Source organism: Equus quagga, chromosome 3 (genome assembly GCF_021613505.1).
Source record: "Equus quagga isolate Etosha38 chromosome 3, UCLA_HA_Equagga_1.0, whole genome shotgun sequence".
Taxonomy (NCBI): domain Eukaryota; kingdom Metazoa; phylum Chordata; class Mammalia; order Perissodactyla; family Equidae; genus Equus; species Equus quagga.
Genome location: NC_060269.1, coordinates 153,052,188 through 153,074,988, shown reverse-complemented (window position 1 = coordinate 153,074,988; position 22,801 = coordinate 153,052,188). Strand labels below are relative to the sequence as shown.

The following is a 22,801-nucleotide window of genomic DNA, read 5'->3' as shown; positions in this document are numbered from 1 at the left end:
GGACCTCAGATGGGGAAGCCTCAGACGGGGAGGACTCAGACCAGGGGGGACTCAGACGGGGAGGACTCAGACCAGGGGGCCTTCAAACCAGGGAAGCCTCAGATGGGGAAGCCTCAGCCCAGTGGTGCCTCACATGGGGAGGCCTCAGACTGGAAGGCAGTCTGTTATGAAGCGTGGGCTGTCATGTGCACAGACCGGGTCTGTCTCCTGGCTCCATCGCCTTTTTAGCTGTGTGGAAAGTCCTTGACCTCTCTGGGCCTCAGTCTCCCTCTGTAACATGGGGATCAATGGGTACCTTCTCCGAGGATGGCTGGGAGTGTCAGGAGAGAGCAGACTCAGCACACACCCCGCGTGTGGAGGGAGGCCAATCGCCATGCCCCATGTGCCCTCCCGGCCTGCCCCTCAGCTTCTGGCTTCCAGGCTCCCCTTCACCCCAAGTAGACCCTGCCCTTGCTGGGCCGGCTGGTCCTCAGCACAGGGAGGAGGTGCTGGGCTGAGCCTCCAGAGTGTCCTCGGAACCTGGTTGGAGTGGGCGTGCCCATCCCCTCTGCTGTCCATCATATGCTTCCAGCGGGGCCTGCTCTGGCCATATCACCCTGCCCTCTAGATGCCCACAGACAGACGTGCAGGAGCCACACCCCTCTGGTGTGCAGGTCAGGGGAGCCAGAGGAGAGGACATTTGGGTTGGGCTTTCAAAGGTGAATAGGAGCTGGCCAGTTGGGGAAGAGAACAAGAAGAGTGGATTTGAGTCTTGGCCCTGCCTTTCCCCAGAGCCCCTGTCTTCAAGTCTGTCATACAGAGGTGAGGTGAGGAAGGCATATCTGGGGCTTGGGGTGGGAGCAGGGAGGGTCCCTCCAATTCTGACACCTCCAGTGTCAGGGGCTGCTGCTCGGTTTGTCCAGCACCCCTTCCCTGCAGAGATTTCTCAGCGAAGACCCCAGACAAGAATGCCTTTGCTGCCTGCCAGATGGAATTAGCAGGGAAACCTGAGGTCTGTGGCCAGTTGTTTCCATGGGTTGAACCCAGTTCCCAGACTCACAGCGGCCCCAGGCATTGCACAGGGCCCGGCACATGGGGACTGCTGTCCCGCCCTGACGTTGGCTAGGTCCCTGCTCTGCTCAGAAGCACAGGGCCTGGGTCAGGGGGTGGATAGCGCCTTGGAGTCTGGTGGGATTTGGCAGCTCCCTGCACACCAGTGGGGGCCAGTTAGACCAGGGATGCCCAGCACCCCCTAGCAGAGAGCCAGAGGACAGCCACTGGCCTGTGCTGCCTTCACCTCCCTGCCCCCCGGAGGTTCCGTTCCCGGGGAGGTGGCCCAGGCCTCTACGGGCCCCTCCCTGCTGTAGGCACCTGTGTTCCTGGCGTCCCCACCCCCACAGCATGCTGGTCCCATTCGAGGCCGCCAAGCTGAAGGGGGCCCGGGACCCAGGCCCTTCCTCCTGGGCCTCAGTTTCCACATCTGCCCAAGGCTGGCTGAGACTGGTGGTCTCCAGCTTCCCGGGAGAAGCCACACTGCCCAGCACCCCTCCCACCCAGGCTTCCTCATCTTCCCTGGGGGGCTCTCCCCACTCCTGAGCCCCTCACTGGGCCTGTGCCCCCTGCCCACCCAGCTTAGTGGGTTTGGGGGTGCTCTCATGCAGGGTGAACCCCGCCCCTCCAGACCATAGAGGTTTGGATTGCCCTGTGACCCAGTCATTGGGTCACCTGCAAGTCCCAAAGGACAGCAGAACTTGTGGCCCCATTGTCCTCTCACTGTCAGGGGACGTGGGTGCATGGATGACAAGGCCCTGAGCAAGTGGCCTCAGTCCCCAGGGCCTCAGTTTCTCATTTGTCCAATATGGTGGTCAGGAGGGTCAGGCAGGGCCCCCGGCCGGGCTCTGTGGCCAGCCACCCACACGCCGGCGCTGTGCTTCCAGGTCGGACGAGCGGCCCGTGAAGAAGCGCAAGGTACAGAGCAGCCACTTCCAGAAGAAGAAGCTGCGACTGCTGGAGGCCATGCTGGAGGAGCAGCGCAAGCTGAGCCGCGCCATGGAGGAGACGTGCCGCGAGGTGCGCCGCGTGCTGGACCAGCAGAACATCCTGCAGGTGCAGAGCCTGCAGCTGCAGGAGCGCATGATGAGCCTGCTCGAGAAGATCATCGCCAAGTCCAATGTCTAGGCCGCTGGGCGGGCAGCCAGGGCCCGGGCTCACTGGGGACGTGACTCAGGCCTGCCTGGGCCTAGCTCGGCACGCTGGTCCAGCCCAGGCCTGGCGGGGTCCCAGAGAAGGGACGGCCTCCATCCTGGCCCCCGGGGGGCTGCTCCTGAATCAGGACTTCCAAGGGGCTTTTTGAGGACCCCAGGCCTTGGGAGACCACAAGGCCGCAGTCTCCAGCATTAAAGCCTTCCTCGGACACAAGGCCGTGGACTCCAGGGTCGCTGAAGGGTGATTCCCCAGTAGGAATGTCCTGGAATCTGCTCTCCAACATAGTCACAATCAATGATACTTGAAACAGCTTTTGATATTAAATATGTAATTTTTCATTACTTCCTGGAAGCAGAGTTCACTTTTACTGGCTAGGAGGGGGTGTCCCAGTTGGGCTATTCCAGAAACGGAAGTAGGTGGAAATAGCTTAGTAGCAGGTTTGTGCCCATAAGGAAGTCTCTCCCCAGGGGGAGACGGTTGTTTTCTCCCTCGCCAGGGTCTCCCACGTCCGCCCTAAGGTAGCCTCCAGCGCAGAGCAAACCCCAGAGAGCGCCCTGCCCTCCAGGGGCCTTCTGTTCATGTGCCTGGAGCATTGGGTGTTCGACTGCCTCCCTGGTACCGCCCCGAGTACAGCAGTGGCTCCTGGTCGACTTCCTGACTGAAGACACGGTAGGGATGAGACAAAGGCCTGCCTCGCGGGCTTACACCCCAGCAAAGGAGACAAACAAGGGAAATCACAGCAGGTTGTGGTAGGTGCTGGAAGGCAAGGGCCGACCTTAAGGATGAAGAGGGGCTGGGCACCGCCAGCGGAAGCCCCCGGAGCAGCACAGCACACGGCCAGGCGATGGAGGGCCGGCTCCCCAAGCCCGTGGGGAGGGCTTCAGCCAGGAAGCTTCTGGCTGCCATACTCTGGATCTGGATCTGGATTCGCGGGGTCGGAGGAGCTGGGACGGGGGCGGCCAGAGCTGCAAGAGCAAGCCCACCGCACTGCCTCTGCCCCTTCGCCAGCAGGAAAACCTTGCCAGAAGCTCCACTGAATTCCTCCTAAGTCTCATTGGCTCCTTGGGCTCTTGGTCACTGGCTGCAAAGGAGGCTGGACACAGGAGTGTCTGATTCTCCCCTGGGACTGTCAAGTTGCTGCCCACACAGCAGGGTCCTAAGGTGACATGATGGGTGGGTAAGTGGCGGGTGATGTGGTTTGACTTATGGTCTAGAGAGGCTCCCTCTGGCTACGGCTGGACAGACTGTTGCAGGGGAGTGGAAGCTGGGATCCTGCCAGGAGGCTGCCATGGTTCGGTCATCCTGCTGTGACAGCCACCAGCTCATCTGACCCTCCAGTGGCCCTTGAGGTCAGCCGGGCAGTAACTGGGCTCTGCCAGGTGTCTAACCACGCAGGGTCGCCCAGGTGGTCACCCAGATGGTGACTAGGCCAGCCCTAGGCCTGTCTGCGGGGAGAGAGAGGCTGGGTGTTCTGTGGGGCCAGAGGGCAGGCAGGACGCCCCTCCTGAGCCGCCTCAGAGATCTCCCCAGAGCACGTGCTGTGGACTCGAGTCATTTTGCTTTGGGACTGAAGGCAGTGGTGTGTCTGGTGAATGTTTAACTGGCTCTGCAGTGGTGGGATGGAGCCCTAAAGTGTAAACCTGCCAATTTCTGTGGTGTAAATATTCTCACCAAAGCCAGTTTCAGCCACCAACATGACGTCACGGAACCCGTAGTTGGGAAGAGATGCGCACAACCGGCTCGAGCGCCCACTGCGAAGGTGCAGGACCTGGAGGCCTCTCGTGCTGAAGCCCTGGGCTGAGGGCTCACCCTGGCTCATTTCTAGCTCAGCTGCCCATCTGCCTCTTAGACAAGATGCCGCCACAAGAACTCACTTCTTTAACAAACCCTGGGCCCTGCTGGGCCGGGCCTGAGCAGGTGCTGGACGGAACCCCGACCATGCGTGCAACCTGTCAGGGCGGCCACGCCCCGAAGCTCCCCCAGGAGGTGACCAAATGAGGCTGTAAGTTATGGAACAGGGTCTTCAGCTCAAACGTCTTTGCGCTCCTAGAATCACGGCGATGACGTGTTAGTGTTTCAGGAACTGCGCGGCGTCACATACAATGTATCTTCTAGCACATTTGCATTTGTAGTTAGAGGTCATTTGGTCGATTTTCTTCTCCCTGCTCTCTTCGTCAGAGTCTGGGATCGACTCAGTGTCTGCGTCGGTGGGTGACTTGGCACCGCCCGTGCCCTTGCTTGGGGTGGACAGACTCATTCACCGTCAGGGGGAACTCAGCGTAGAACCGCCTGGATCGCGCCCTTCATAAACAGTGTGCTGGCAACGACTTTCTGTTTTCTTCTGTAGTTATTGGTCAATTAAGGAGGAAAAAGCGACTATTTCAGTAAATGTCAAGATATTTGATAAGATTCAGCAAAACAACATGCTAACACCGAAAACCAAAATCAGGAGCCAGACACATGCTCAATGTCACCATTACTATTTAACGTTGTTTTGACCTTTATAGCTAACGCATTAAGACAGATGACGTACGCAGAATAAGAGATGAAACGAAGAAATGAAAATTACCTTTATTTTCGGATAATATTTTTGTATACCCAGAAAACCAACTATACAAAAGATCAAGAGTTCTTTAAACCTGTTAAATATGAGAATGGAAAAATATTCCATTCACAGTTATGATTTAAAACTGTAGAATATGTAGGAGTGACTTTAACCAGAAAGCTGTAGGATCTCTGTGAAGAAGACTATTCAGTTTTATTGAAAAATCTAAAATGATACCTGATCATGTGGAGAAATTTAGCATACTCCTAAAAGCACCAAAATAAAGTAAAATGTCATCGTTTTATTAATGTAATTCCAACTATACTCTCTGTAACGTGTTTTTTGTATGTTTTGAAATGGTCGAAATTATTTTTAAATTCGTATGAAAAGGAATGGGGCAAAAGGTCCGAGGCCAGTAAACGCAGGCAGACACCTCAGCCTCCTGAAGCATGGGGGCTGCAGAATGAAACCCGGACCTGCCATTTCATCCTCGTGAGATTGGTGTGCCCTCTGTCGGTATGGAAGTTGGGAAGGTCAGGAAACAGAAACTCAGGCACTGCTGGTGGGAGCGTAAACTGGCACATCCATCTCGAGGGACAGTTTGGCATTATCTTGTAAAGCTGAAGAAACACACGCTCCAGCTCAGCTCTCCATTTCTACGTGTGCCCCCTCCAGGGTAGCAGATCTCAGACTGTGGTCTCAGGACCCTGTTACAATCCTAAAATTATTGAAGATGCCAAAGAGCTTTTGTTTGTGTGGGTTCTAACTACCAGTATTAGTACCTGTTAGATTACCTTATTAGAACTGAAACCTGTTTTAAAAAATATTTATTCATTTCAAAATAAAACACCCATTACCTGTTAACGTGAATAACAATTGCATGAAAAATATGTTTTCCAAAACAAAATGTTGTGGCGAGGAGAGGGGCATTGTGTTACATTTCCTCAGTCTCTGGTGTCAGAGAAGTCGGCCGGGCTCCCATCGCTGCTCCTGCACTCAGTCTGCTGTTGGATGTTGTTTGGCTGTAGATCATGAGCGTCTTCGGAAATCCAGCTCCCGTGGGTTTGTATTTGGAAAAGAAAGGAATATTTTAATAACATCTGCAGATCGTTGTGGACGTTCTTCCTCGATACTGCACAGAAATTTGACAAATAGTGGTTCCTTAAAGGGTAGTTGCAACGTGGACTCTGAAACCACATCAGTGAGCTTTCGCTTCTGTGTCTCCTTAGCATCGCTGGTCCATCTTGCACTTCAGTGCATCTTTATCCACGCGTGCTTTTGTAACAGCACACGCTGGGCATTTGGAAAATCTTGTTCACTGAGTTACGCAGGTCTTCCAAATAGCGCAGTTCATTAAACAGTACCGAAAACCCACCGTTGTGCATATCACAATCAATCTCGGCAGCAAAGTCTACTTTGAGAAGTGGTGAAGCTCATGGTGGCGGATGCAAGCTTTTCAAAATTACAGTTTGTGCAGGAAACCTTGAATTTTATGATTGGTCACAAATATCATCAGTTGTTTTCCTTGAAGGGACAGGCTCGCTTTGTTCATTTTCAAGAAAATGTCTGCCAGGTACCCAAGTCTGAATAACTGGAATGTCTGTCAGTCCTTCTTTCAAGTAAAAATTGTGTTCCATTAAAAAAAATGTTTTATATCTATTTCAGCTGGCTACTCAAACAATTGTACACATGCTTCTCCTCAAACAACCGCCATACATGGGGATGGAACAGAAGTACTCTATGTCACTTTCCATTTTATCACAATATATTAAAAAGACATGTACTCATGGGCCAAGATTTAATCAAATTAATCATTGTTACTGCTTTGTCAAGGACGTTCTTAAACAAAGCTGGCATTTTTGCTGCAAGTCTGTGGTGGAGAGGACGCAGGACACTACCACAACCATCGCCAGCACTCGGAACACCACAGAGATCCACACGTGGAGTGGGGCTTATGGGGGAGAGGGCTACGTGCAGTCCCAGCCCGGCTTGGTCTCACGTGGGCCCAGTGGGCCCCTGCACCCGTCCTGAGGTTACCTACTCAGTTTCTGAAGCTATAATTGGGCCAAAGAACTGGCCCAATCCCTCACTTGGCCCCTGGAACTGCCCCACCTTCCAAGATAAAAGCCTTGAAAACTGCAGGATTGTGGATTCCTGGCACATCTCAGTTTGGCTTGTGCAAGACAGATGGGTCTTTGAAAACAAAGGTGATCCCTATCAGCTCAGCCCAGTGGGGATGCCATTTGCAGCCACTGTCCCATATGAGGTTTAGGAACTGGAGCAAATCAACACCCCTGCAACCATACACAGCACACCACCTGGCACTTCTCTCTGTCCTGTGAGCAGAGAACACCGACGACACTTGGTTGTGCCCTGCAGGGCACTAGCTAACTTCAGTGCTTTCCTTCAAGGCTCTTCAGCAACTTGCTCTACACCACTGTTTGTTCCCAGGGACCCGCATCATCTCATCATCCATGAGAGCCACGTTTATCCACACGGTAATGCCATCACGTCGTCAGACCAGGGGAACAGGACGGAGCAGGTCCACCGGGCCGTGTGGTGAAACAGACATGCCCATAGGGAAAGGAGGAAGGAGAGAACCCATGAGAATCAGGGGCCTGTGCCTGGGGCACTTGTGGGGCATCAGTGGCCTGGGCCATGTCAGGAGGGCCCTTCAGAGTGAGGGCCGCTCCCTAGGACCAGGTGGCCAGGCATGCCGAGTCTCTGTGGACTTGGGCAGTGGCATACACCTTGTTAGACCTTGTCGGGATGTTTTCCTGACCACAGCTGAGATTGAGCCAGAGCAAGAGGAGACTGCACTGCCCGGCTGCTCGGCCCTGGTGAGTCGGGGCGCTCATGGTGCTGGCCAGGCTGGCGGACTGTGGTGCCTGGGTCTTTGACTGCCTGTCCTGGGAGATCACAGAAGAGGCCCTGCAGTTTGGGAACTGGGCCGCACCATCCTTGGCTGGTGACTGTTCTTTGGAAAAGAGCTTTCGGCGAGTGTACCTCTAAACCTGAGTCTCTGACCCTCGGAGAGACCCTGGGAGCTATGGCTGTTCTCCAACGGCTCCTTTCAGCTTAACCCAGCAGGGTGTGTTACGTGGTCTGCAGGGAAGAACAGCTGGCACAGGTGTCTCCCCCACCCAGCTTTTCTGACCTGTGTACGTGTGGCTCTGAACCTGCTGTTTAGTTTTCACGCTATACCTCTGAGTTTGCTCCTTGTTAATACAGACGGAATGCCCTCCTCCTTTTCAATGTCAGAATCATGTTCTGTGTGGCGGCAGCAGCACAGTGTCATGGGTCCCCTACTGATGGATAGATTGTTCCAGGCTTTCTCTAAACAATGGTGCAGTGATAGCCCCACGTGAACTGTGATACCAGCCAGTACTTTTTTTTTTAGTCAGACAAAATAGTTGTTAACTCTAGTGGAGAGAAAAAGTTGTATAGAAGGGGAAAGCTCATCATATTATGCTCCATAGCTCACATGTGAGGGAGGGGTCCCAATTTACGTGTTCCCATGCAGATCTGTCGTCACGGCACTGTTCGTGGAAAAGGCTCTCCTTTCACTGTTGAATGGTTTTGGAATCTTTCTCTAAAATCAATTGCCCCAAAGTGTGTCCAGAGTCTGTATTTTGTCCACTGATGTCTATCCTTACATCAACACTATACCGTCTTGATTACTGTGAGTTTGAGATCTGGTATAATAAACCTTTCGACTGCGTTATTCTTTTTATAAATGGTTTTCAGTGTTCTAAATCTTTGGTGTTTCTACATTTTTTTTATTGTGATAAAATACATATAACACAAATCCACTGTTTTAACCATTTTTAATTGTCTAGTTCGGTGGCATTAAGTACATTCACATTGTTGTGAAACCATCACCACCATCCATCTCCAGAACTTTGTCATCTTCCCAAACTGAAACTTGGTGCACATTAAACAACTACTGTCCATTCCCCCAACCCCACCCCCAGCCCCTGGTAACCCCCAATCTACTTTCTGTCTCTGCAGATGTGACCACTCTAGGACCTCATACAAGTGGAATCATACGGTATTTGTCCTTTTGTGACTGGCTTATTTCACTGAGCATGATGTCTTCAAGGTTCATCTAAGTTATTAGCATGTGTCAGAATTTCCTTCCTTTTTAGGGCTGAATAATATTCCATTGCATGTATCTATCATATTTTGCTTATCCATCCATTGATGGACACTTGGGTTGCCCCCTCCTTTTGCTTATTGTGAATAATGCTGCTATGGACATTGATGTACAAATGTCTGTTCAAGTCCCTGCTTTTAGTTCTTTTGGGTATACACCCAGAAGTGGAATTGCTGGATCGTAAGGTAATTCTATGTGTAATTTTTTTAGGAACTGCTAGCAAGTATTTTTGTATGATAAATACCTACATGCAGAATTGCAGGATCAAAAGGATAGGTATTGTCAAAATGCCTTCCTGAGATGTTATTTAAACTATCTCAGATCCTAAAAAAGATGAAAAGGCCCCAGTTAATGTATGAACCAATCAAAGCCTTAATACCAACCTGATTTTTTTAAAGTACAAAACAAAAATAAATTTCCAAATAAAATATTCGCAAATGTAAGACACCATGACCAAGTAGGGCTTCTTTCAGAAAGCAAGGGCCCTCACTGTCAGAGGACCACCAGCATAACTCACCAAATCAGAGGGGGAGCCGTCAGATTATGTCCTCAGAAGGGTCCTCTGTTTGAGTTACGCAACTCTTCCCCTTAAAGGCTCCTGGTATAATAGGAATTGCAGGGAAAGGGACAAAGATTATTTACCCACCCCAAACAGGAAATGTCGTGCTCAATGGCAAAATGTGACAGGCAAGTCCAGTAAAACTGGGATGTGGTGGGACTCCTGCTGTCACTGTTGGTCAGCATTGTTGTGCTCGGCTCAACCAAGGACAAAGTAATGCATGTAAATATTGGAGAAGGAGATGCAACAAGTGTCTCTATTTGCCACTGACATGATCATAGAACCAGGAAATCTAAAAGTTTAAAAAAATCTACTAGAGCGACATCAGCATCATGGTGGAGTGAGCTGTTCCCGTAGTCTCTCCAAACAGACCTTCATTAACCAACAGAGGATTCCCTACAAAGCACAAGAGGACATCTGAGAGATCCATGCAGCCATACATCTGAAGATGGGGCTACTGGGTCCCTAGGAAGCAGTGGAAGGAGGTGAGCAGATCCCTTTCCCCCACCCCCCAGCAGCAGCAATCTAGGTTGTGGGCCCTCACGCAGAGCCAGCACATGACTGTAAGAGGAGGTGGGGAGCAGGCAGGCCTGTGCACAAATGCTTTCACTTTCAGAGTTGCAGCTTGGCTCGTGGGAGTGCTCCACACTGAGGGGCATGGCTCAGTCACCATGTGGGTACCCCCACCAAGGGCAGCAGCCCAGGCGAATGGCCTGTGAGTGCAGAGTGGCCTGTGCACGTGAAAGAAAGTGCCCCTTCCACCCGCCTAGCACACCAGCTTGGCCAGTCCCCAGTCATGGCAGTGGTTCTGCACCAGAGCACCGGCATGTGCATGTGTGACTCACCAAGTGGCTGCAGCCAGCAGGCAAATGCAGAGAAAACCTATTGCACAATGTCCAGCAGACACAGCAGGTTCAGAAAACACAGCTCCTGCCCCTCCCCCAACCCCCGCCAGTGGTGGCAGGTGGAATCTGCAACCTGACACTACTACTATGTGCTGGCAAAGGACCACTTCATCAAACACCATGAAGAACTATATTAACACTCCAGAGCAGAAGGAAAATGATGTCTCCAGAAACCAGTCCTGAAGTCACAGAAATTACAATCTAAATGACAGAGAATTCCAAATAGTTGTCATAAAGAAACTCAATGAGTTACAAGAAAACCCAGAAAGACAGTTCAATGAACTCAGGAATAAAATCAATGAGCAGAAGGAATATTTCACAAAACAAACTGAAACTCTAAAAAAAAACCAAACAAACAGAAATTCTGGAGATGAAGAACACAATGAATGAGATAAAAAACAATCTAGAAATCTTAAAAAACAGAGCTGACATTATGGAGGGCAGAATTAGTAATTTAGAGGACAGAAATAGAGAAATGCTTTAGGTGGAGTCGGAGAAAGAACTAAAACTTAAAAAAAAAATGAAGAAATTCTTTAGGAAATATCCAACTCAATTAAGAAATGCAACATAGTTATTCCAGAGGGAGAAAGGGACAGAGAGCTTGTTCAAAGAAATAATAGCTGAGCACTTCCCAAATCTGGGAAAGGAACTGGACTTACAAGTACGTGAAGCCAACAGAACTCCTAATTACATCAATGTAAAAAGACCTTCTCCAAGGCATATAATAGTAAAACCAGCAGCAGTCAATGACAAAGAAAAAATAACAAGGGCAGCAAGGCAGAAGAGAATAATCTACAAAGGAACCCCTATCAGGCTTTCAGTAGATCTCTCAACAGAAACTTTACCAGCTAGGAGAGATTGGAATGATATATTAAAAATACTGAAAGACAAAAACTTTCAGCCAAGAATACTCTATCCAGCAAAACGATCCTTCAGATACAATGGAGAAATAAAAGCTTTCCCAGATAAACAAAAGCTGAGGGAATTCATTGCTACTACACCTCCCAAGAAATGATGAAGGAAGACCTCACATCTGAAACAAAAAAGCAGTTTTACAAAGCCTTGAGCAAGCAGATAAATAGACAGGCAACATCAGAAAATTGCAGCTCCCTATCAGAACAGGTTAGCAAACACTTATTATAACATAAAAGATAAAGGGAAGGAAAGCATAAAAATAACTATAAGCACTTCATTTTAATCACAAACTCACAACACAAAACAGAATAATTCATGACAACAATTCGAAGGGGAAGAAGAAAGGGATGGAACCTGCTTAGGTTAATGGAGATAAAAGGCTATCAGAAAATGGATTATTTCATCTATGAGATCTCTTATACAAACCTCACGGTAACCACTAAACAAAAAATCAGAGCAGAGCCACAAATCATAAATAAAGAGAAAACCATCATAGAAAATAAGCAAACTGAAATGGCAGTCAGAAATACATGGGAAGAGAAACAAGGGAAATATAGAACAACTGGAAAACAAGAGATAAAATGGCAGTATTAAGCCCTCATATATTAATAATCACTCTAAATGTAAATGGGTTAAATACTCCAAAAGGCACAGAGTGGCTGATACATTAAAAAACAAGACCCAACAATATGCTGCCTCCAGGAAACACGGCTCTAAAGACAAACACAGACTCAGAGTGAAGGGAGGGAAGACAATACTCCAAGCAAACAACAAGCAAAAGAAAGCAGGTGTTGCCATACTTCTATCTGACAAAGCAGACTTCAAGATAAAAAAGGCGATGAGCGACAAAGAGGGGCAGTATATAATGATAAAGGGGCCATTCTACCAGGAGGACATAATGCTTGTGAATATGTATGCACCTAACACAGGAGCACCAAAGTATATAAAGCAACTATTACCAGACCTAAAGGAAGAAATTGACAGCACCACAATAATAGTAGGGGACCTGAACACCCCACTGACATCAATGGATAGATCATCCAGACAGAAAGTCAACAAGGAAATAGTGGGACTAAATGAAAAACTAGACCAGATGGACTAAATAGATATCTATAGAACATTCCATCCCAAAACAGCAAAATACACATTCTTCTCAAGTGCATGTGGAAAATTCTCAAAAATAGACTAAATGTTGGGAAACAAGGCAAGCCTTGATACATTTGAGAAGATTTAAATCATATCAAGCATCTTTTCTGACCACAATGCTATGAAAGTAGAAATCAACTACAAGAAAAAATCTGGGAAAGTCACAAATATGTGGAGACTAAACAACATGCTACTGAACAAGCACTGGATCAATGAAGAAATCAAAGGAGAAATAAAAAAAAAATCTGGATACAAATGAAAATGAAAACACATCATACCAACTCTTAGGAGATGCAACAAAAGCTGTTCTAAGAGGGAAATTCATAGCAATACAGGCCCACCTCAACAAACAAGAAAAGTCTCAAATAAGTAATCTTAAACTATACCTAACAAAACTAGAAAAAGAACAAACAAAGCCAAAAGTCAGCAGAAGGCAGGAAATAATAAAAGTTAGAGCAGAAATAAATGAAATAGAGAACAACAACAACAACAAAACAGTAGAAAGGATCAATGAAACTAAGAGCTGGTTCTTTGAGAAGATAAACAAAACTGACAAATCCTTAGCCAGACTCACTAAGAAAAAGAGAAGGCTCAAATAAATAAAATTAGAAATAAAGGGGAGAAAAGACAATGGATACCATAGAAATACAAAGGATTATAAGAGAATACTATGAAAGACTATATGCCAACAAATTGGATAACCTAGAAGAAATGGATAAATTCTTAGACTCTTACAATCTCACAAAACTGAATCAAGAAGAAATGGAGAATCTGAACAGACCAATCACAAGTAAAGTAATCAAAAACCTCCCAAAAAACAAAAGTCCAGGACCAGATGGCTTCTCTGGAGAATTCTACCAAACATTCAAAGAAGATTTAATACCTATCTTCCTCAAACTATTCCAAAAAATTGAAGAAGATGGAATGCTTCCTAACTCATTCTATGAAGCCAACATCACCCTGATTCCAAAGCCAGACAAGGACAACACAAAGAAGGAAAATTACAGGACAACATTTCTAATGAACATAGATGCAAAAATCCTCAACAAAATATTGACAAACCAAATACAGCAATACTTCAAAAAGATCGTACATCATGATCAAGTGGGATTTATACCAGGGACACAGAGATGGTTCAACATCCACAAATCAATCAACGTGATACACTACATCAACAAAATGAGGAATAAGAACCACATGATCATCTCAGTAGATGCAGAGAAAGCATTTGACAAGATCCAATGTCCATTTATGATAAAAACTATCAAAATGGGTACAGAAGGAAAGTACATCAATATAATAAAGGCCATATATGACAAACCCACAGCCCACATCATGCTCAATGGTGAAAAACTGAAAGCTATCCTGCTGAGAACAGGAACAAGACAAGGGTGTCCACTCTCACTGCTCTTATTCAACACAGTACTGGAAGTTTTGGCCAGAGAAATTAGGCGAGAAAGAAAAGCTATCCAGCTTTGAAAGGAAGAAGTGAAACTCTCACTGTTTACAGATGACATGATCCTATATATAGGTACCCTTAAGAATCCACCAGAAAACTCTTAGAAATAATCAACAACTACAGCAAATTACAGGGTACAAAATCCACTTATAAAAATCAGTTTCATTTCCATACATTAATAACAAACTAGCAGGAAGAGAACTCAAGAATACAATCCCACTTACAATCCCAACAAAAAGAATAAAATATCTGGGAATAAACTTAACCAAGGAGGTGAAAGACCTAGACACTGAACACTCTAAGACATTATTGAAAGAAATCAAACATGACATAAAAAAATGGAAAGACATTCCATGCTCATGGATTGGAAGAATAAACTTAGTTAAAATGTCCATATTACCTAAAGCAATCTACAGATTCAGTGCAATCCCAACCAGAATCCCAATGACATTCTTCACAGAAATAGAACAAAGAATCCTAAAGTTCATATGGGGCAACCAAAGACCCTGAAGAATGAAGGCAATCCTGAGAAAAAAAGAACAAAGCTGGAGGCATCACAATCCCTGACTTCAAAATATACCACAAAGCTATCGTATTCAAAACAGCATGGTACTGGCACCAAAACAGACACACAGATCAATGGAACAGAATTGAAATCCCAGAAACAAAACCACATCTATGGACAGCTAAACTTCAACAAAGGAACCAAAAACATACAATGGAGAAAGGAAAGTCTCTCCAATACACGGTGTTGGGGAAACCAAAAAGCCACATGCAGAAGAATGAAAGTAGACCATTATCTTGCACCATACACAAAAATCAACTCAAAATGGATTAAAGACTTGAATGTAAGACCTCAAACCATAGAACTCCTAGAAGAAAATATAGACAGTATAGTCTTTGACATCATTCTTAGCAGCATCCTGTTGAATACCACATCTACTCAGGCATGGGAAACAAAAGAAAAAATAAACAAAAGGGACTACATCAGACTAAAGAGTTTCCGCAAGACAAAGGAAACCAGGATCAAAATGAAAAGACAACCCACCAACTGGAAGAAAATATTTGCAAATCATATATCCAACAAGGGGTTAATTTCCAAAATATATAAAGAATTGATACAACTCAACAACAAAAAAACAAACAACCTGAGCAAAAAATGGGCAGAGGATCTGAACAGACATTTTTCCAAAGAAGACTTATAGATGGCCAACAGACACATGAAAGATGTTCAACATCACTAATTATTAGGGAAATGCAAATCGGAACTAGAATGAGATATCACCTTTCACCTGTTAGAATGGCTATAATTACCCAGACAAAAAATGACAAATGTTGGAGAGGGTGTGGAGAAAAGGGAACCCTCATCCACTGCTGATGGGAATGCAAACTTGCTGGGAGCCATGGCTACATCATTTGATCGGCTGTTTGACAGGGTCCAGCCGAGTAACGCCTAGGGGTGCAGGGTCGCCCCTTGGTGAAGAATAACCGGCCAGCCCCTCACACAGTTCTGAAACCTGTGCTGCTTCTAATTGCCCTTCATTCCTTTTCCTTTCTTAACCTCCAGTTTTCACTCCTTTGGGTGGCTGCTTGGGAGGCACTACCTCCCGGGAAAATTAGATATGGTAAGAGAATGTGACCACCTGCAGGTAACTTTCAAGATATTTTTCAGTTAATTAACGGAGGAGCACACAGTCCCATTTGAGACAAGCAGAAAGGAATCCTGCCCAGATAAGATGTCAAATTAGGTTTATGGCCTCCGTCTGGTTAATGTTTCCTTCTCCCTCCAGTTCTTTGTCTAAATATGTATGCATCGTCCTTCTAAGTTTGTTGGTTAATTGGATGATCAAGAAGTATCTATATATTATTCTTGACCTTCTGCTTTCTGTTAAAATGTTATAGAAGTTTTCTCCTAAAAGCAATAAATAATAAATAATTGATGAGTAGAAAGGCCGAGGGGTGCAGGGATGCCCCTCGGTGAAGAATGGCTGGCCGACACCCTTCATATTTTCTGAATTATATGCATGCTTTCTAGCAAGTTTGTCTATACTTATTTCTGTTTTTCATTCTTGAAGATATATACTTTAGCTTAGCTTTTCAGCCCTTTACTTTACTAACAAAATGATACTTTCTCCGGCAGTGTGCTTAAGGGACTGTTAGCTCTACAATCTAAAAGACAAAGGAATGCTTCCACCCCCTAAAGGGCGCGAAAAGGTAAAGATGTTTAACTGCCCGCTGAGAATGCAGATAGCCCTGGGGATAAGACACCCTGGAGTCGCCTTTTGTTCCCATTAACCATCTACACTAATGGCGTAAATGATTGAGGGAGGCAGGGATGGCTCCACCAGGATGTAACCAGACGGACTGCTGTCCTGTCCGGAGGCCTGGACCTTCTCTCTTTGATTTAACTTTACCATGAATCACAGCAGACGCCTAGGTACCTATCTCCTTTAGCTTAGAGACAACAAACACTAGTTAATTGCGGAGAAGACGATCATTAACCTTATGCTCTATAGAATGGAATGCTAATAAATATTCTTGTGCTCGTTCTTTACTTCCTTATCTCTCTGAGATTATTTGTAGAACTATTTCTGTACTAATCCTGAAAAATATATAAACGACACTTGTGCACAGTAAAGTTGGACTTGCTAACACCAACCCAAGTCTCACGTCCCCTTTATTTTCCCCTCATTGCGCCGACGCCGTCCATCCCTCAGGAATCTGGACTCCGCCGGGGCGGGACCCCGGCACAAACTGGTGCAGCCACTATGGAAAACAGTATGCAGATTTCTTTAAAAATTAAAAATACCATATGATCCAACCATCCCACTACTGGGTATCTATCCAAATAACATGAAATCAACAATTCAAAGAGACTCATGCACCCCCGTGTTCATTGCAGCACTATTCACAACAGCGAAGACGTGGAAGCAACCCAAGTCTCCACTGACTGATGAATGATAAAGACTATGTGGTATATATATACGATGGAACACTACTCAGCCATAAAAAAGACAAAATTGTCCCATTTGCAACAATATGGATGGACCTTCACGCTATTATGTTAAATGAAATAAGCCAGACAGAGATAGACAAACACCATATGGTTTCACGCATGTGGAAGATAAACACACAAAGAGAACAGATTAGTGGTTACCAGAGGGGAAGGCAGTGGAGGGGTGGGTGAAGGGGGTAAAGGGGCACATTGATATGGTGATGGATAAAAATCAGACTATTCGTGGGCTGGCCTGCTGATGCAGTGGTTGACTTTGTGCTCTCCGCTTTGGTGGCCCCAGGTTTGCGGGTTCAGATTCCTGGCACAGACCTACACACCACTCATCAAGCCATATTTTGGCGGTGTCACATATGCAGCATAGAGGAGGACTGGCACAGATGTTAGCTCAGGGACAATCTTGCTCACCAAAAAAAAAAAAAATATATACTACTGGTGGTGAGCATGATGCAGTCTATACAGAAGCTGATAGATAATAACGTACACCTGAAATTACACACCGTTATAAGCCATTATCACCTCAATACAATCATTTTCATTACATCACCAGCCGTCCGCGGCTGACCGCAGTCTCCAGCCCCTCTCCGCTCCCTGGAGGTGGCGCAGGCGGGTGGCCAGGAAGTTCCAACCCTCTAATCGCATGGCTGGCTCCAGGGGTCACCAGCCCCCATCCTCCGGTGCTTTCCCAAAGCGACCTCATTAACATAAGACAGCTGTGAGAGATCTGAGGCATTTGGGTGCAAATTCTGGGCCGCCTCCTTAAGAAAGGAAGCAGGCATATGGGCTTTCTTGCCATGTTCCCACTTTCTCCTGCTTCCTGCCCAGCCACAGAGGAGATGGAGGAGATGTCTGGCTCTCCGCAGCCTTTCAGGACCGTGAGGCTCAGCGAGGACGAAAGCCTCAAGCCGGCCAGAGCAGAGCGGCAGCCCGGGGCTGACTGCCCGGCTGGCTGCGGCCCGGCCCGGCTTCCCCGGCGGGAGAGAAGGCCCGTCCCGCCCCACGCGGGGCCGTGTCCGGCCTGTCCTCCGCCGCCGAGCCCAGGTCTGTCAGAGTCCAGTACCAGAACCCGGACGGCAGCCGGCACGGCAGCTCCCGGCGCCGCGGAACCGGGCGGGGGCCGTGAGGACCACCCGCCGCGGCGGGAAAGCTGGCGGCCGTCACCTGGCGGGAGCCGTGTGGTCGGGCTGCCCCCGCCGACGAGCCGGGCGTCAGCGCAGACGGCGAGGGGCACGCGGCGGCCTCGGCGCGCGGGGGCGACAGGAGGCAGGCGGCCCGGGGAGCCTGGGCGCGGGGCGGCGCCTGCCTCGGCCTGCGTGCGACGGGAGCCCGGCCGGCCGTCCCCAGGCGGCGGCGGGCCCGGGTGTCCAGTCCTCGGGCACACGCCCAGGGTCATTCCCCGAGTTCCGCTGCGCGCCAGCTGCGGGGACCCTCCTGGGGCGGCGTGCTGACCCCGAGGGACAGAGCCGAACGCGACACAGTCCCGCCTGAGGAGCGCCCAGCGCGGGCGGCAGGCGGGACCACCCGCGGCGTCAGCCTGGGGGCGGCGGGGACGCGGGGCGTGAGGTGACGTGAGGCGAGGCGGGGCGTGAGGTGACGTGGGGGCCGCGGGGGCGCGAGGCGGGGCGGGGACGTGAGGTGACGGGGGGGAGGCGGGGGCGTCGGGCGTGAGGTGACGTGGGTCGTAATGTCACGTGGGGGTGGCAGGGACGAGGGGCGTGAGGTGACGTGGGACGCGAGGCGGGGGCGTGAGGTGGCGGTGACGCAGGCGTGGGTGGCAGGGGAAGCGGCCCGGTGGCCCGTGTCGCGAGGCAGGGGCAGGCTGGCGGCCGGGCGGGCGCGCGTCTTCCGTGTGCCTGGGTCCCGGCTCTGCCGCCGGCTGCGGGGTGCCGGGCAGAGGCCAGGCCCTGACGCCCCCGCGCGCCATGCGCGCACACAGTCCCCGGGTCGGAGGAGGGAGGCCAGGAGGACGCTGGGCGCGGGAGCCCCGGGACAGCCGGGGGAGCTGGGGCTCGGTGCTGGCTCTGCCCGCCGCGCTGGGGCCCCCGGCTGCTCCCGAGGCCTCGCTCCCGCGGGCCGGCAGCGGGCGCGGCCGGTTCTCCCCTGCGCTCGGGGCCGGTTTGAGGGCGGGACGCGGCGCACGCGCACCACGAGTCCCCCAGGGCCCGCGGACGGGGAGTTCAGATCCCAGCTGGTGCCTGACCCCCGCCTCCCTCGTTACCGAAACGCCTTCGTCTTTTCCTGTTCAGAGAACTTTCGAGAGACTTTCCAAGTTCTGCTCCGGAAGAGTGCGGCTCCCCGGGGTGCCAGCTGGCATCTCCTGCAATTATCCTTAAATTACAGGCGCAATTTTAATTTCACAATAATTAGAAGGGTCAACTGCAGCTCAAGCCGTCGAAACGAATGGAATTTTAATGGGCAGCTGCTGAGGTGACAGCCGAGAATAATAACGCTGCCCGCCGGAGCCGGCCGGGGGAGCAGCGGCCACCTGGGAGGAGGGAAGCTGAGGTTTGCAAGCGGCGGGCCTCAGCGCGTCAGGGGGAGGGGACACCTACACTCCAGACTTTGCGCCCCACCTTCCGTGTACTTCCCCCTGAAAGAGGCAGCCCAGCCCGGCTCGCAGCCCTGATGCTCAGATCCGAGCGTCTTTCCACCCAGGGCCCGGAGCCCACCCACGGCTGGGCCCGCAGGGGGCCTCCTCCGGGCGGCGCTGCGGTCTGAGGGGTGCCCCGGGGCGCCGAGGCCGGCCGGCGGCGGGCGGAGAGCCAGGCCTCCCGAGGCTGTCGTCTCAGAACTGCGGTCCGGTGTCCCGAAACGGTCGTTTGACGGGTCTGGTCTGGTTTTCCGTTGTTCGCAGGCGGGGAGCCATGAGGGCGTGTAGAGCTGGGGACAATACAGCGTGGGGAGTGGAAGTTAACGGTGTCTGTGGTAGGCGGGGATCTTCCCTTTGATGAGATCAAAATGATCCAGCTTATTTTTCTTTTAGGGCTAGAGCTTATTGTGTCCTGCGAAATCTCCCCAAGGTCATGAAGACAGTCTCCCACATCCTGCTCCAGCGGCTGTGGTTCCGTTGGGTCTTTGATCCATCTCAGAGTCATCGTTGTGCGGACAGGAGTTAGAGCATCGCGTTGTTCCAGCACCATTTGTTCAAAGTCTGTCCCTTCCACCACTGAATTTTTCTGGTGCCTTTGTCGAAAAACAACTCACTGAACAGAGTCTATTGCTACACTCTGAACGATTCCATTGACGGATATGTTTACATCATCTAGATTCCTGCAGCTTCATAGACAGTCTTGAGGTCAGATAGTGTAAATCTTCCAACTTTGTTTTTGTCTAACATTGTTTTGATTATTTCAGATCTTTTGCATTTCCATGCAAATTTTAAATCAGCTTGTCAGTTTGTACCCAAAAAAGCCTGCTGAAATTTTGATTGAGATGGCATTGATCTATAGATCAACTTGAAAAGAATTGACATGTTATCAATCAATATTGACTCTTGCCACTTATGAACATGGTCTCTCCTTGGAGAAGGCTAGTGCATCCTTTATTAAGTTTAATCCTCACTATATTAATTTTCCGGTTGTTTGTTGGTACTGTATGGAAATATAATCGATGTTTGTATCTGTAGCCTGCAGCCGTGCTAAACTCACTTATTAGTCTAATAGCTTTGTAAAGAAATTCCTTAGGACTTTGTATGTTCACAATCACCTTTTCTGTGAACAAAAGCGGTTTACTTCTTGCTCTCTAATTTGTATGCCTTTTATTTCTTTTTCTTATTTATTCCTCCAGCTAGAACCTCCAGTATAATGTTGAAAAGAAGCTATGAGAGCAGCATTTCCTTATTCCTGATCTTAGGGGAAGATACTCAAGTCTTTCACCAATGAGTATGATGTTAGCTATAGATTTTTCGTAGATGCCTTTTATCAAATTCAGGAAGTTCCCTTTTACTTTTAATTTGTTTAGGGTTTTTAATTATAAACAGGTATTGAATTTTGACAAATGCTGTCTCTGCATTTGTTGAGATATTTGCAAGATTTTTCTCCTTTATTTTGTTAATGTGGTGAATTACAAGGCTTGCTTTTCAAATGTTAAACCAACCTTGCATTCCTAGAATAAGTCATACTTGTTCATGATGTGTTATTCAGTTTAGTAATATTTTGCTAAGGATTTTTCCACCTATGTTCACAAAGACATGGGTCTGTAATTTTCTTTTCTCATGATGTTCTTGTTAGGTTTTGGTATCAGAGTTACGCAGGCCTTATAAAATGAGTTCAACAGTATTCCATCTTTATTTTCTGAAAAAGTTTGTGTAAGAATGGCATTATTTTTTCCTTACGTGTTTGATTTACTCCACCACCATATGGTGCTGGAGTTTTATTTGTGGGTAAGTTTACAGAAAATGCTGGCTTTTTACTTAAAGTTTTATTATGAAAAATTTCAACCACTCAGAAAAATGGACAGAGGGCCAGCCCTGTGGCCAAGTAGTTAAGTTCACATGCTCCACTTTGGTGGCCTGGGGTTCGCCGGTTTGGGTCCTGGGCGCAGACCTATATGCCGCTTATGGAGCCATGCTGTAGTGGCGTCCCACATAGAACTAGAATGACCTACAGCTAGGATATACAACTGTACTGGGGCTTTGCGGGAGGGTAATAAAAAAGAGGAAAATTGGCAATAGATGTTAGCTCGGAGCCAATCTTCCTCACCAAAAAGCATAAAAGAAAAGAAAAGAACAACTTTAAAAAAATAGAAAGAAAAATGGACAGAATTGTATGACAATCATGTCCATTTCTTAGATTAACATTTTATTATACTTTCCTTATCAGAAACCCATCTATCTATCCATCACTCCATCTTTTTTTTGGTGCATTCCTAAGTAAGTTGTAGACATCAGCACACTCCCCTTAAAGGTTCTTAATTATTCAGTTTTTTTAAATCAACATAGGGCTATTTAGACTTTCTCTTTCCTCTTGTGCAATTTTTGTTGTGTTTTTAAAGGACGTTTTCCATTTTATGTAAGTTGTCAAATTTGTTGTTATTAAGTTGCTGATACTATTCTCTTGATATCCTCTAAATATCTGTGGGCTCTGTAATAATATTCCTGATATTGGTAGTTTGTGTTTTCTCTCTACTCTTCATTAGTCTTACTAAGCGTTGATACATTTCATTAACCTTTTTCAAAAACCAACTTTTGGCTCTTGTTTTTTCCTGTGTTTTGGCTGTTCTCTGTTTGATTAATTTCCACTTTTATTTTTATTTCCTTCCTTCTATTTAGGTTTAATTTTCTCTTTATTTTCTAGCTTCTTACTATGGAGGCCTGGCCTGGATCGTTCGTTTCAAACCATCTTTTCTAGGATAAGCATTTTAAATTATAAATTTATCTCTAGAAGAAGTTAAGCTATATACCACAGTTTTTGACATACTGTATTTTCATTACTATTCAGTTAAAAATATTTTTCTAATTTCCCTTGTGATTTGAAATTGCTTGTGATTCCCTTATGATTAGAAGTGTGCTAGTTAATTGTTAAAAGTTGAGTGCTTTTCTAGATATTGTTATTGATTTCTGTTGTCAGAGAACTTACACTGTATGACTTCAATCCTTTAAAATAATATTTATTTCACAGCCCAGCATATGTTCTCTCTTGGTAAATGTTCTGTATGCACTTAAAAAGAATCTGTATTCTGTAGCTGATGAGTGTAGTCTTTTATTCATGTTTATTAGGTTAGATTGTTTGATGGTGTTCAAATCTTTTAATCTTTTATATGATTACTGATTATTTTGTCTTGTTTTCTCATCAATTCATGATAGAAAAATGTTAAAATATTCAACTATAAGTGTGGTTTTGTCTATTATTATTTGTCTCCTTTTAATTCTCACAGTTTTTGCTTCAAATATTTCAAGATTTAGCCACTCCAGCTTTCTTA

At 47.6% G+C, this 22,801-nt stretch overlaps 2 protein-coding genes across 2 annotated transcripts in view; both read left to right on the top strand.

Annotated features, from left to right (window-relative positions):
• Positions 1 to 2,218, top strand: part of MSANTD1 (Myb/SANT DNA binding domain containing 1) — a 10,851-nt gene extending 8,633 nt beyond the window's left edge. Inside the window, exon 4 of the mRNA XM_046655541.1 lies at positions 1,917 to 2,218. Coding sequence (XP_046511497.1) covers positions 1,917 to 2,157 — 241 coding nt within the window. The 3' untranslated portion in view covers positions 2,158 to 2,218. The remainder of the gene's footprint in view (positions 1 to 1,916) is intronic.
• A 16,348-nt stretch (positions 2,219 to 18,566) lies between these two features.
• Positions 18,567 to 21,419, top strand: LOC124236857 (uncharacterized). The gene is made up of 2 exons (XM_046655792.1): positions 18,567 to 19,309; positions 19,866 to 21,419. The coding sequence occupies exons 1-2, from the start codon at positions 18,567 to 18,569 to the stop codon at positions 19,996 to 19,998; spliced, it is 876 nt and encodes a 291-aa protein (XP_046511748.1). The 3' UTR covers positions 19,999 to 21,419.
• The last annotated feature ends 1,382 nt before the right edge of the window (positions 21,420 to 22,801 follow it).

Excerpts from the sequence above, each read along its gene's own strand:
- LOC124236857 (XM_046655792.1), top strand. The coding sequence starts at position 18,567 with ATGTCACGTGGGGGTGGCAGGGACGAGGGGCGTGAGGTGACGTGGGAC. Across the intron at positions 19,310-19,865 it reads TTTAATGGGCAGCTGCTGAG|GGCTAGAGCTTATTGTGTCC; the intron begins GTGACAGCCGAG and ends TTTTTCTTTTAG.